Here is a 13,424-nt window from a genome sequence, read left to right on the forward strand (position 1 = left end):
CCACTAATCTCCTTTGTGGGACTTTATCAAAAGCTTTCTGGAAGTCCAGGTACTCCAATGGCTCTCCCTTGTCTATTTTCATAGCTACATCCTCAAAAAACTCCAGAAGATTAGTCAAGCATGATTTTCCCTTCATAAATCCATGCTGACTTGGACTGATCCTTCTACTGCTATCCAAATGTGTCGTAATTTCCTCTTTTATAATTGACTCCAGCATCTTTCCCACCACTGACGTCAGGCTAACTGGTCTATAATTCCCTGTATTCTCTCTCTCTCCTTTCTTGAAAAGTGGGACAACATTAGCCACCCTCCAATTAGCAGGAACTGCTCCTGAATCCATAGAACATTGGAAAATGATTACCAATGTGTCCACGATTTCTAGAGCCACCTCTTTAAGTACCCTGGGATGCAGACCATCAGGTCCCGAGGACTTACCAGCCTTCAGACTTAACAGTCTATCCAACATAGTTTCTTGCCTAATATAAATTTCCTTCAGTTCATCCTTTACCCTAGTTCCTTTGCCCTTTATTACATCTGGGAGATTGTTTGTGTCTTCCCTAGTGAAGACAGATCCAAAGTACCTGTTCAACTCGTCTGCCATTTCTTTGTTCCCCATAATAAATTCACCCGTTTCTGTCTTCAATGGCCCAATTTTGGTCTCTTTTCCCGCCATCACGGATATTTACATTGTATGCTGCATCCGCAAAGGAAACAGCATTATGAAGGACCCTATGCACTCCTAATACAATCTCTTCTCCCTCCTGCTGTCTGGGAAAAGGCTCCGAAGCATTTGGGCTCTCACGACCAGACTACGTAACAGTTTATTCCCCCAAGCTATCAGACTGCTCAATACCTGGACTCAATACCAGTCCAGGGCCTGGACTGACATCTTGCCCTATTGTCCTGTTCATTATTTATTGTAATGCCTGCTTACTTACTGCCCTCTACTGTGCCTATAGTCTAGTTTATTATTTATTGTAATGCCTGCACTGTTTTGTGCACTTTATGCAGTCCTGTGTAGGCATGTAGTCTAGTGTTTTTTGTGTTTTTCTGTGTTTTTTTTTACGTAGTTCAGTCTAGTTTTTGTACTGTATCATGTAACACCATGGTCCTGAAAAACGTTGTCTCATTTTTACTATGTACTGTACCAGCAGTTATGGTTGAAATGACAATAAAAGTGACTTGACTTGACTTGAAGTTAATAAATCATCTCCTTCTACCTTAGGCACCGAACTTATCAATCACCCCAATGAGTTATTAACTTCAAACTTTCTGCATAATCAGAGTTGAAATGACCTGGATGAGGAAGTGGAGGGACGGGTTAGTAAGTTTGCTGATGACACAAAGGTTGGAGGTGTTGTGGATAGTGTGGAGGACTGTCAGAGGTTACAGTGGGACATTGATAGGATGCAAAACTGGACTGAGAAGTGGCAGATGGAGTTCAACCCAGATAAGTGTGAAGTGGTTCATTTTGGAAGGTCAAATATAATGGCAGAATATAGTATTAATGGTAAGACTCCTGGCAGAGTGGAGGATCAGAGGGATCTTGGGGTCGAAGAGAATAGGACGCTCAAAGCAGCTGTGCAGGTTGACTCTGTGGTTAAGAAGGCGTACGATGTATTGGCCTTCATTAATCGTGGAATTGAAGTTAGGAGCCGAGAGGTAATGTTGCAGCTATATAGGACCCTGGTCAGACCTCACTTGAAGTACTGTGCTCAGTTCTGGTCGCCTCACTACAGGAGGGATGTGGAAGCCATAGAAAGGGGGCAGAGGAGATTTACAAGGATGTTGCCTGGATTGGGGAGCATGCCTTATGAGAATAGGTTAAGTGAACTCAGCCTTTTCTCCTTGGAACAAAGGAGGATGAGAGGTGACCAGACAGAGGTGTGCACGATGATGAGAAGTATTGATTGTGTGGATAGTCAGATGATTTTTCCCCAGGGCTGAAACGGTTGCCACAAGACGACACAGCTTTAAGGTGCTGGGGCGTAGGTATAGAGGAGATGTCAGGGGCAAGTATTTTACTCAGAGAGTGGTGAGTGCATGGAATGGGCTGCCAGCAATGGTGGTGGATGCGGATACGATAGGGTCTTTTAAGATGTCTTAGATAGGTACTGGAGCTTAGTAAAATAGAGGGCTATAGGTAAACCTAGTAATTTCTAAGGTAGGGACATGTTCAGCACGACTTTGTGGGCCCAAGGGCCTGTATTAAACTGTGGGTTTTCTATGTTTCTATAACCCTTAGAAAGGATGGCCCTGATAATCTTACTTTAATGACTTCATTGTTAATTTGCAAAGCTTTAGTTAATTCTTCAACATTTGCAGCCTGTATTTGAGCATCTTTTTCCAACTGGTCAAGAAGAGCTTGAAGTTGAATCACTCCCACCTGTAAAATTGAGATTTAAAAAAAAGTTCTCAGCAATTAAGCCCAAATATGAACATAGACCAAAATAAGCCCTTTGGCCCACAATATTGTGCCAACCTTTTAACCTACTCCAAGATCAATCTAACTGTCCCCTCCCATTTAGCCCTCCATTTTTCTTTCATCCATGAGCCTTCTCGGAATCTCTTAAAAGTTGCTAATATATCTGATTCTACACCACCCACCACTCTCTATAAATAACCTCCCCCTGACATGCCCCCCTATACTTTACTCCAGTCAGTTCAAAATTATGCCCCCTCCTATTAGCTATTTCCATCGTGGGAAAAAGACCCTGGCTATTCACTCCATCTGAGTCTCTTATCATCTTCTACACTTCTATCAAGTCACCTCATATCCTCCTTCACTTCTAAGAGAAAAACCCTAGCTTACTCAACCTATCCTCATAATACATGCTCTTTGATCCAGGCAGCATCCTGGTAATTTCCTCTGCATCCTTTATAAGGCACTACATACTTCCTATAATGGGGCAACCAGAAGTGAACACATTACACTATAGAATTCAATGGGAAACAAAGTCATTGATTATGCTTTGACTTATTTCAGCTGTGTAACAGACGTACTTTTGCCTCATTTTCCCTCTCCAAGGCTTCATCCAATTCTCTGGATTTTTGGGCAAGCTCTTTCTTCAAGTTGGCTGAACTCTTCTTGCTATGGGGTACTTTACCATGGACCTCCTCTTCTGCAGAATCCTGAGTAAATTCACCTAAGATGAAATGGGAAGGACAGAAATAAAAAGGTTGAGAGTAATCATATGGGCCACATTGTTTATATGAATGACGATGTGGGAGGCATGATCAGTAAGCTTGCAGATGATTGGCAGAGTTGCTGAAATGTGGAAGGTAGTGTTAATGTGCAGAAAGATATTGATGTGTTGGAGATATGTGCTTGAAAATGGCAGATGAAGTTCAATCCAGACAAATATCAAATGTGAGACTATGAATTTTGAGGCTAAGACATGCACAATGAAAATTTGGGTCTTTGGGAGTTCTGAAGAGCAAAGAGACCTTACAATACCAATGTATAGATCCTTGAAGGTAGATAACATGGTTAGGAAGGAATATGACCATATGGGACTCTAGCCTTTATTAGCCATAGCATGAAATACTGATATTGGGAGGCTATGTTGCAACTTCATAAAACTTTAAATGGTCTTCAGCTGGAATACGGAATACATTTCAAGTCACCATGTTGCAGGGAAGATCTGACAACACTTGAGAGGGCACAGAGGGAGTATATCAGGATGTTGCCTAGGAATGGTATGGTTCAGTTATGAAGGACTAGAGAATCTAAATCTGCTCCCTGGAACAGAAGAGGTTAAGTGGGGACATGATTGAGGTATATAAACTTGTAAGTGTTAAGAAACGGTAAATTGCAGGAAGCATCCCCCATATCAGTAGCAATTAAAACTAGAAGATACAGAATTGGAGTAGGAGGTGGGGAAGGAAAAGAGATTCAGAGGAGATACAAAAGGCAGAGTGTTTCACACAGAGTGGCAAGCATCTGGAATGCACTGCCTGAGAGATTAGTTGAAACTAGATCACTAATATTTATGTGTCCAGGTGAGCACTTGAATTATTTTGGTATAGAACGTGGCGAGAATGTGCTAGGTCGAACAGTCTGTTTCCAACATGTTCAATTCTATGATTATATACATACCATCTCTCTCATGCAGCTGTTCCTGCAATATCTGTATTGTTTGCTTCAGCTCAAGAACATGTGAGGAATTCAGTGCTTCATGTTGAGGGGAATGTTGATCTTTTTGCCCGTGTTCTACCAATTTCTACCAAAGAACGGCAGTTGTCAATAGTATCAAAAACTCAGAATATTAAACGACAGAATTCAATGTTAAGTTTCCAATGGATGACCATTCACTTTGTGCACCTCTCTTCCAGTTCCCAGGCAGAATCTATCTTTTGGTGGCTAGTTCTAAGAGGCAGCAGGTTAGCATAATGCTTTACAATATCACTGACCCGGGTTCAAGAGCATGTCCTCCTGGTGCTCTGATTTTCACCCACATCCCTACAGGTTAGGGTCAGTAAATTGTGGGCATGCAACCCAATATTGGTGCCAGAATTGTGGCAACGCTTGCAGGCTGCTCCCAGTACATCCTCTGACTGTGTTGTCCGTTGATGCAAATAACACATTTCATTGTATGTTTTGATGTACATGTAACAAATAAAATTAACCTTGGTAAACAGGTATCAGCCAACAGTTTTCCCCACTAAAAATTCAATTCTAGAATAGAACAGATTACACAAAGGCATTGTTACTCAGTGCCCAACTACTATCAATGACCAACTTCAATTTATTAAAATCATTATTCCTAATAAAGACCTTTGATAACCAAAAATCCACTTGATCTGAAACAGGCTTTCTTCAATGTATGAAAACCAAAGGCCTTCAAAATCTCCCTGCAACTCTAATAGAACCCTAGACAAATTGCAGAAGTATGGCTACATGGTAGTTCACTTTACCCCAGAGGTTTCTGAAGTGCTCAAGAGGACTTGGAAGCTGTACCTATCCTTATGTAACACATCATGTGTAGTTTTAAAAAAAACACACAATTTTGAAAAACAAAAAAAAATTATTTAATTACTGGTCTCATATTTGAAAGGATTTAAAATTAGGATAAAATTAATAGATTTAGCCAATCTTTCCACACTACGGCCAGTTGTCAGCAAGGTAAACAGTAGTTTCAACATTAATAAGGCACAAATAAAAACCATTCCAAAGCATAGTAACTTGTCCAGCTGCTGCTTACTCACATCAATGATCTTATCTTTTTCATCCAAAGCGGCTTTAAGCTGAGCAATTTGGAGTGTCTGATCTTGGTTTAACATGGAATCGTATCCCACTGGGCCTGTTGCAGGTTTCTCAGCATTTTGTTGATTCAGACCCTCAATGCCACGTCCAAGTTTCGACAGACAACTATTAGAATGCTCTGAAGCCTCCTAGAAGGGAATTCATAGAATTAAAAAAGTTCAATTGCCTAATTCCATGCAAACAGCAGCCAACTTTGCAATTTTAAAGAGGATTTATTGCCAGCACTGCACAAATCAATAACAACTGTCCAATACTCATAGACAGCAAGTCCTCACCATCAAGGGCATCTTTCAGAGGCAGTGCCTCAAGGTGCTGGCACCCATCATGAGGGCCCTTCACCACTTGGGTCATATTCTCTTCTTATTACTACATCAGGATTAGGGAGGTGGTACAAGAGTCTGAAGACCCACAACCGCAATGCTCCTCCACCAGATTTCTGAATGATCCATGAATATTTCTTTTTCTTTTGTACTATAACCATTTTGCAATTTATAAAAATTATATCTTTTTACTGTACTGCTGGCACAAAACAAATTCCATGCAATATAACCTGATGCTAAGATGTTATTGAATAGCATTATTACTCAAAAAGTCGTGAGCAAAAGGGAACAAAAATCAAAGCAACACCTCCCAATTATCTCCCATCGAAAAGTGCATTACGTCCATAAAATGCTTTTCAGTCAGTCACATCAGTGACAGATGTTTAGCTAATTACTTCAACACTGGCTGGTTGTAACACAGTCAAGGCAGCCTTCAATTAGTTACTGTCACATCTTTAAGTAGGAGACACCAATAATCTGTGTTTTCTGGGAATAAACTCCTCAATAAGCCAACAACAATTATTTCAACTGTACTATAAACTATACATAAAATTTATATAATGTGTTCAACATAGTACATAATCTCAAGACTCTTTAACTGATCACTGCCAAATGCTTTGTAGTGAGCCACAGGAGTTCAGCACATTAGGTCACAGTGAACAGTTTAGTCAGGAGTGGTTTTGAGCACCTCCAAAAGAAATGAAAGGTAGAAGCAGATTCAGAGACAGAGATCGAGTGCTGAAGGCCTAGCAGGTAATTGTTTAGATTGCAGGAATGGGAAAGAGAGAGAGAGACACACACACACACACACACGCCCTTCAGTCCACAATGCTTGTGACATTCTGCCAAATTAAATCAAACCTCTTCTGTCTGTACACAATTGTAATCCCCATTCCCAGTCCCTGCATATTCAAGTGCCTATCTGAATGATTCTTAAAGGCTACTATCAAATCTGCTTGTACCACTACCCTTGACAGTATGTTCCAGTCAGATACCAATTTAAAAAAATACTTGCCCTGCTCATCTTCCTTAAATTTAAAATGCATGAGCTCTAGTATTTGTTATTTCACCCTTGGGATACAAATTCTGAAAATATACAACATTTACATTACAAAAAAGGTCTTGGTCCAGGCAAAAAGATCAGCAAAAGAACATATCAATATATCTAATCACATCCATTATGCTTTCTCTAGTTCTTCTAGTCTAGGCATCACCCAACGAATATCTCAACCTACAGAGATATGGCATCCTGGTAAAACCTCAGAGCTGGGAGCCTCTGTGCCTGTATAGTATCAAAGGGTTCTGGAATTGAAAGATTGATTGGACCCATGTGACAGTCACTGGCTTTTTACATAATTGCCACTCTTGCAGCCCAAGTCAAAATCTGAGTACTTCTATAGCAGCAGTAATTTTCATGTTATTTTAGAATCTCAACCAGAATGCAACATCAACCTAGTGCACTATATAATGCCCTTATAAAAGAATTTTGCAACTAACACAAGAATTTCTACAGATGCTGAAAATCTTGAGCAACACACAAAATAAGTAGATTAGGCCACATCTATGAAGGGGAATAAACAGTTGACGTTTTGAGCTGAGATCCCAATGTGCAGTCCTGATGAAGGGTCTTGGCCTAAAATATCAACTGTTTATTCCCCTCCATAGATGCTACCTGACCTGGTGAGTTCCTCCAGCACTTTGCTTCAATTATACTATGTCACCTTCTCGGCCACATACCCTGAGGAGCTGATCCTTGCTGTTAATGGTGTTTAAGAGCTCCTCAATTTCCTTTGCATGCTCTGAACTCAGCTTCTTCCTCTCTGCCCAAGCATTCTCCAGCATCTTCTCCTGAACCTTTAGCCGCTGATTCAAATGCTCTGCCAGGTCCTTGGTGCCACAATGAGATTGGCTGAGCAATGTGTTTGTCATTTCCTGGTTTGGGTACAAAAGCAATGACATAAAGATCCAAGTACTCTAACAAATGCTCATCTTCATTACAAATAAAGGTAAGCTTTATTTATCACACGTACATTAAAATATACAGTGAAATGCATCATTTTTATCAACAGCACCGACTGAGGACACGCTGGAATCAACCCGCAAGTGTTGCCACACTTCCATCAGCAACGTAGCATAACCACGACTTACTAACTCTGACCCGCACATTTTTGGAATGTGGGAGGAACTCAGAACACCTGAAGGAAAGTCACACAGTCACGGGAAGAACATACAAACTCCTTACAGAGAACAGTGGAAAATGAGCCTGCTACACTGAAGTGCTACCCCTTTGTGCTATCCAGCAAAAATCCTGTTTTATTTTAAACAGGATTTGGGAAAAAATCCTTTTTAAAATAAATCCTGTTTGGAAGGCTTTGGGAAAAAAACATAGGCCGTGCTAAAATGGGTAAAAAAATAAAAACAGGTAAATGGAGAAGAACTAATTTTATAAAAGATAAATTCATACCTAGACTAGGTAAACTCAAAACCATAACTGGAGGAGTAGGCCTTTAAAAAATGGTAAAAATGCCACAAAAAGCTCAAGAGCGGAAGTTGCAAAAAGGAAATAGGTGGTAAAAGGGGCATGAGTAAAAAAAACCACAGAACAGCAAGCAGAAAAGGGAAGCTAACAATATTTCAATCAGATGACTGGGAAAGGGGTTTCCAGAGGGGGGGGGGGAAGCAAAAACCTACTTAGAGTCAAGAGGCTGTCTGAAATATTAAATGTGTATTTGATATCAGTCTTTGCCATGGAAGATGGTGCTAAAATTTGATGAACAGCTACTAGAAAAGACACCTGTACTGAAAATGGATAAATCACACAGTTCAGATCAGAGAACATCCTAGATGGAGGAAGACAGGATGAGCTAGAAATTTTGCAAATATTATTTTCAGGGTACCGAGGAGTGGGGTAGAACAGGAGGACCTTGGTATAGAGATCCATAATCCTTGAAAGTTGTGTCACAGGTTGATAGAGCCATAAAGACAGCCTTTAGCACTTTGAAGTTGTACAAGATGATGGTGAAGCCTAATTTGGAGTATTGTGTCCAGTTCTGGTCACCTGCCTACAGGAAAGATGTAATTGAGATTAGAAGATTACAGAGAAAATTTATAAGTTTGTTGCCAGGATTTGAGAACTTGAGTTATAGGGAAAAGCTGAATAGGTTAGGGCTTCATTGCCTAGAACGTGCAAAACTGAGGGAAGATTCGATAGTGGTATTCAAAATTGTGAGGGGTATAGATAGGGTAAGTGCAAGCGAGCTTTTTCCACTGCGGTTGGGTGGAACTAGAGGTCATAGGTTAAGGGTGAAAGGTGAAATACTTAAGTGAAACATGAGGGGGAGCTTCATCATTGAGAGGATGGTGAGAGTGTGGAACAAGCTGCCAGAGGAAGTGATGAATGCCAGTTTGATTTCAACATTTAAGAGTTTGGATAAATACATGGATGGAAATGTTATGGAGGGCTATGGTCCAGATACAAGTTGATGGGACTAGACAGAATAACAGTTTGGTACACAAGGGCCTGTTTCTGTGCTGTAGAGTTCCATGATTCTGTGGTGCCAAGGACGGGAAAAATGCAAATGTTCAAAAGAGCATTTGTAGGGATAAACCCAGTAACCACAGCCCAGTCAGTCAGTTTAATCTACACAATGGGGGATATTCCAGAAATAGTAAATTGGGGGTAGAGTTAATAGTCACTGGGAAACAGTCTGGATTAGAGAGATACATGGATTTGTTGAAAAGCAAATGCGTATGATATAGCTTTTCAGGTTAAAGTATCAGAAAAGGATAATGGGGTGGTGAGAAATGGAACTGATGCATTATGTGGACTTACAAAATGTATTTGAAAAAATGCCATTATTAGGGTTGTTATCAAGATCAAAGCTCATCAACTGAGTGGCTCTAACAGCTTAGATGGAAGATTGGCTAAGAAACTCAGGGTTGGGGAGTCTAAAACTAGAGGGCACAGACACAAGAGGCGAGAGATTTAAAAGAGATCCGAGTTTCTTTATACCTGGAATGAACTGCAAGAGAAGATGTCAAGGCAGATATAACCGCAGCATTTAAGAGGCATGGGTTAAGGATGAAAGGTGAAAACTTTAGGGGAACATGAGGGGAAACCTTTTCATTCAGAGGGTTGTGAGAGTATGGAATGAGCTGCCAGCACAAGTGGTGCATGTCAGCTTGATCTCAATGTTTAAGTTTAGATAGGTACATGGATGGTAGAGGTATGGAGGGCTATAGTCTTGGTGCAGATCAATTAGAGGAGTCAGTTTAAATGGTTTGGCACAGAATAGATGGGCCAAAGGACCTGCTTCTGTGCTGCACTTTTCTTTGACAATTTGGATAGGTACATGGAGAGATGTGGGCTTATTGAAGGCAACTGGATTTAGCCAGGAGGATGATGGACTGAAGGGCTTTCTTCCATGCTGGATTATTCCATGACTCTAAACATGAAGCACAGCAATACTGAAACTGTTCAGGGCAGTGCAGTCAGACCAGCTGGATAGTACTACCACAGAATACAGTACAGACTCAACAGGCTTTTCTCCATACTCTACCACCCTGTGATCAACTTCTGTTTATTGATCATTTACCTCCAAGCTATCATTCTTCTCTTTAAGCAATTGCTGCAGCTGTAATATAACTGCATCCTTCTCACGGAGAGACTGCATCTGACTGTCCTCCAGCTCTTGTTTCAACCTCTGCAAACTCTTGCACATATTTGTCAGGCGTTGCAGCTCGACATCTTTCTCTTTAATTGTACCATCCAAGCTCTTCAAAACAAAATCAAGGGATTAGTGGACTTGCCCAAAAGAGCAGTAATATTGTAATAATTTATTAATTCTATTTATATTTATTGTTTTCTTTAAATTGTGTTCATCATTTTATTGTTTTCTTTGTTGCTGAGTTGATTACTGAGCAACAATTATTCCATACTCTTTTACACTTGTGTACAGGAAATAACACTAAACCATCTTGAATCACAAATAATTTGTTTCGCTAGAACATGATTCTACTATAGAAAGTAGCTTCAGTCAGGTTTAAAGCTTAGGCACAAATTTAGTCCTGCAGTAAACATTTCAGCCTTATTAACAAAATACTTACATTAATGGTTTCTTCACGATTGGCGAGAAGACTCTTCAGTTGATCAAAATTGTGCTCTTTTTCTCTCAAAGCCAAATGTAACTGCTGAATCTCATTTTCCTTTTCATCGAGAGCTGCGTATTTCTGATCAAGGGTTTGCTTTAAAGAGAAATTAAAAGGACTACTAAAATGAATGGGAAAAATTAAAAGCAGAAAGAGTGAATTATTTTAACAGGGAAATACTGTGACAGTGTTGCAGAAGACATTTTCAGATGACATCAGTGCACAAGCACTTTGAAGCAGGATGTTGATCTAAGACATAATCCCAACAGAAAACTTTTCCCTCCTTAATATGGCAATGCAAGGCCAATTTATGCCAAAGGCATTACAATGAGATAGGATCTTCTTGGTCTCAAAGATATAAAGATTAGCTTTATTGGTCACGTGTACATCAAAACATACAGTGAAATGAGTCGTTGTGTCAACAACACAGTCCAAGGATGTGTTGGGGGCAGCCTGCAAGTGTTGCCATGCTTCTGGTGCCAGCATAGCATGCTCACAAACCACTAACCTAATCCATGTGTTTTTGGAATGTGACAGAAAGCCAGAACACCCCAAAGAAACCCACGTGGTCGTGCAGAGAGCATTCAAACTGCTTAGAAACAGCAGCAAAATTGAAGCAGGGTCACAACCACTGTAAAGGGTTAAAACCAGAATTTAAAATTTTGTAGGCACTTGCATATAGCTAGGCAATCCAAGGATTTTCCACAGTACTGTATTTGTCAATGTGGAGTGGAGAGTGAGTTTGTAAGTCTGGCAGGATTAAAGGATGTTGGGAATATGGCGAGGGGGGCAGTGTCACAGGAGAGGTGCGGGACAGGAGGCAGAGAAGGAGCGCCAGGGCGGGGGGAAGAGTACTATGGGTGCAGACATACCCAGCCCTGAGACACCACGCAAGGTCATTTGCATCCAAGCAATTGGTTTAATGATCATTACAGAATGTCTCTGGTGCCTCTTGCTCCCTCCTTTTTTCCCCCCAAAAATGATTTTCCTCTCCCTGCCCCCTTCCAGTCCACAATGGAGACCCAGATCAGAACCAGGTTTAATATCATTCACAATGTCATTTGTACATAAAATTACTACAGTACTGTGCAAAAGTCTTAAGCACCCTAGCAACAGTACTGTAGTAATTTTATGTACAAATTTCATGACATTTTGAATGTAAGACTTTGGCACAGTACTGTAAATGAAACCATTTTGTGGTAGGCCTTAGAATTTGAACTGGTACATAACATTGTCCTAAACACATCTAGACAAAAAATAACTACATGTGTTGAATTTGCTGTAGGGAGTACCTCGAGAGCTATATCTTTTTCCCTCAGACGATCACGCAGTTTAGCTAATAAGGCATCCTTTCCACTTGGAATCTGGTCTGCTGCTTGTGGAACTCCTTTTAGCAGCTCCATGTATTCCTGTGTATGGGTGGAGAGAGTGAGTGAGAGAGGAGGAAAGTGCAGTCAGTACTAAGATTCAATAACTGCAAGATAAAGGCTGAGCTGTTACTAGGTTTAAATATTAACACCTGCACCCACTAATGATTTTCAGTGTCATCTTGATTTCAAAGCTTGTATCCAAAGTAGGCTCTATGCTGGTTCAAAAGCCTAGGGACAATTAAATATCAACAATATTGGCCTGAGGGTTATGGGTTTGAAGTCCCACTAACATATTTAGATACCAAAATCTAACTTAACTAAATGTTGAACAGTTTACTTCTCTCTCAATGAAAACATTCAAAATTTTATGAAAGTAATGTGGTCACTTGTGAATGAATCAATTAAGACACAAGCCGCTTTTACAGTTATTAAATGAAGTTCCTCTCAATGAATTATTCTGCATCTTATAATGATTGTTCCAATTAAGATTGTATTGGTATAATGTGTAATTCCCCATATGTGCCTTGCTACAATACAAATCCTGGAATAAGCTATATACCAGGAGGATTTTTAATTGGGTAAACAAGAATTTCTCAAGAGTGGCACAGATCTTTATAGAACCAAGGGTGTACTGAAGATGCTCAGGGAGAAGCAAGGTAGACTACAGGGCAGAAGCTGATGGAAGCCAAAAATGAAATAACACAACTTTATTTTCTTAATATTTAAATGACACTGCAATTTATCCCTAACTAAACAGTTCTTTTCCACATCCTATCTATTCAAAGTGCTAATATTGCCTTCCAGTTAGCCATATGTCATAAACATATTCAGTTCTACTTACATATAGCCAGATAAGAATCCATCCCAATTACCAAGGATAATAGACTCATATTTACAATTCAGGAATATACTCAATAGGTATCAGTTACTGACACACAGCTGACGAGCAATTGCTCAGATTAGCTTCCTACAAAACTGCATTAAGTATTATACAACATTCATTTCAGTCTCGTATCTAATGAGATTATTTTGGGTCAATGGTTTTGCTGGCCCACACCTGAAGGAGCCTATCCTTGTTGTTCAAGCTGTCCGTTAACCGCTCAATAACCAGCTCTTGGCTCTGCAGTTTCTGCTTGTTCTCGGTTAACTGAGACTGGTACTGGTGCTCTAATGCACGCTCTTTCTCCGCCAACTCAGCACCCAACTTCTGAATGTGATTCTGAATATCCTGCAGACAGCAAGAGAAACAATATTTTACACATTGAAATAAAGGGAGACAAAGTATCTACAGATGCTGCTTGACCTGCTGAGATTCTCCTG

General features: G+C 40.2%; 1 protein-coding gene across 7 annotated transcripts in view; it reads right to left on the reverse strand.

Moving 5' to 3' along the window:
- The window catches only part of cdk5rap2 (CDK5 regulatory subunit associated protein 2), a 159,572-nt gene that overhangs the window by 79,897 nt on the left and 66,251 nt on the right, over positions 1 to 13,424 (reverse strand). For 6 of the 7 annotated variants that reach the window (XM_059993982.1, XM_059993978.1, XM_059993980.1 and 3 more), the window contains 9 exons: positions 13,162 to 13,332; positions 12,027 to 12,143; positions 10,693 to 10,830; positions 10,182 to 10,361; positions 7,324 to 7,518; positions 5,209 to 5,394; positions 4,100 to 4,223; positions 3,004 to 3,146; positions 2,270 to 2,386 (listed from right to left, as the gene is read on the reverse strand). In XM_059993982.1, coding sequence (XP_059849965.1) covers positions 2,270 to 2,386; positions 3,004 to 3,146; positions 4,100 to 4,223; positions 5,209 to 5,394; positions 7,324 to 7,518; positions 10,182 to 10,361; positions 10,693 to 10,830; positions 12,027 to 12,143; positions 13,162 to 13,332 — 1,371 coding nt within the window. The remainder of the gene's footprint in view (positions 1 to 2,269; positions 2,387 to 3,003; positions 3,147 to 4,099; positions 4,224 to 5,208; positions 5,395 to 7,323; positions 7,519 to 10,181; positions 10,362 to 10,692; positions 10,831 to 12,026; positions 12,144 to 13,161; positions 13,333 to 13,424) is intronic. The other variant, XM_059993981.1, reaches the window with a different exon arrangement.

Source organism: Hypanus sabinus, chromosome 18 (assembly GCF_030144855.1).
Source record: "Hypanus sabinus isolate sHypSab1 chromosome 18, sHypSab1.hap1, whole genome shotgun sequence".
NCBI lineage: Eukaryota > Metazoa > Chordata > Chondrichthyes > Myliobatiformes > Dasyatidae > Hypanus > Hypanus sabinus.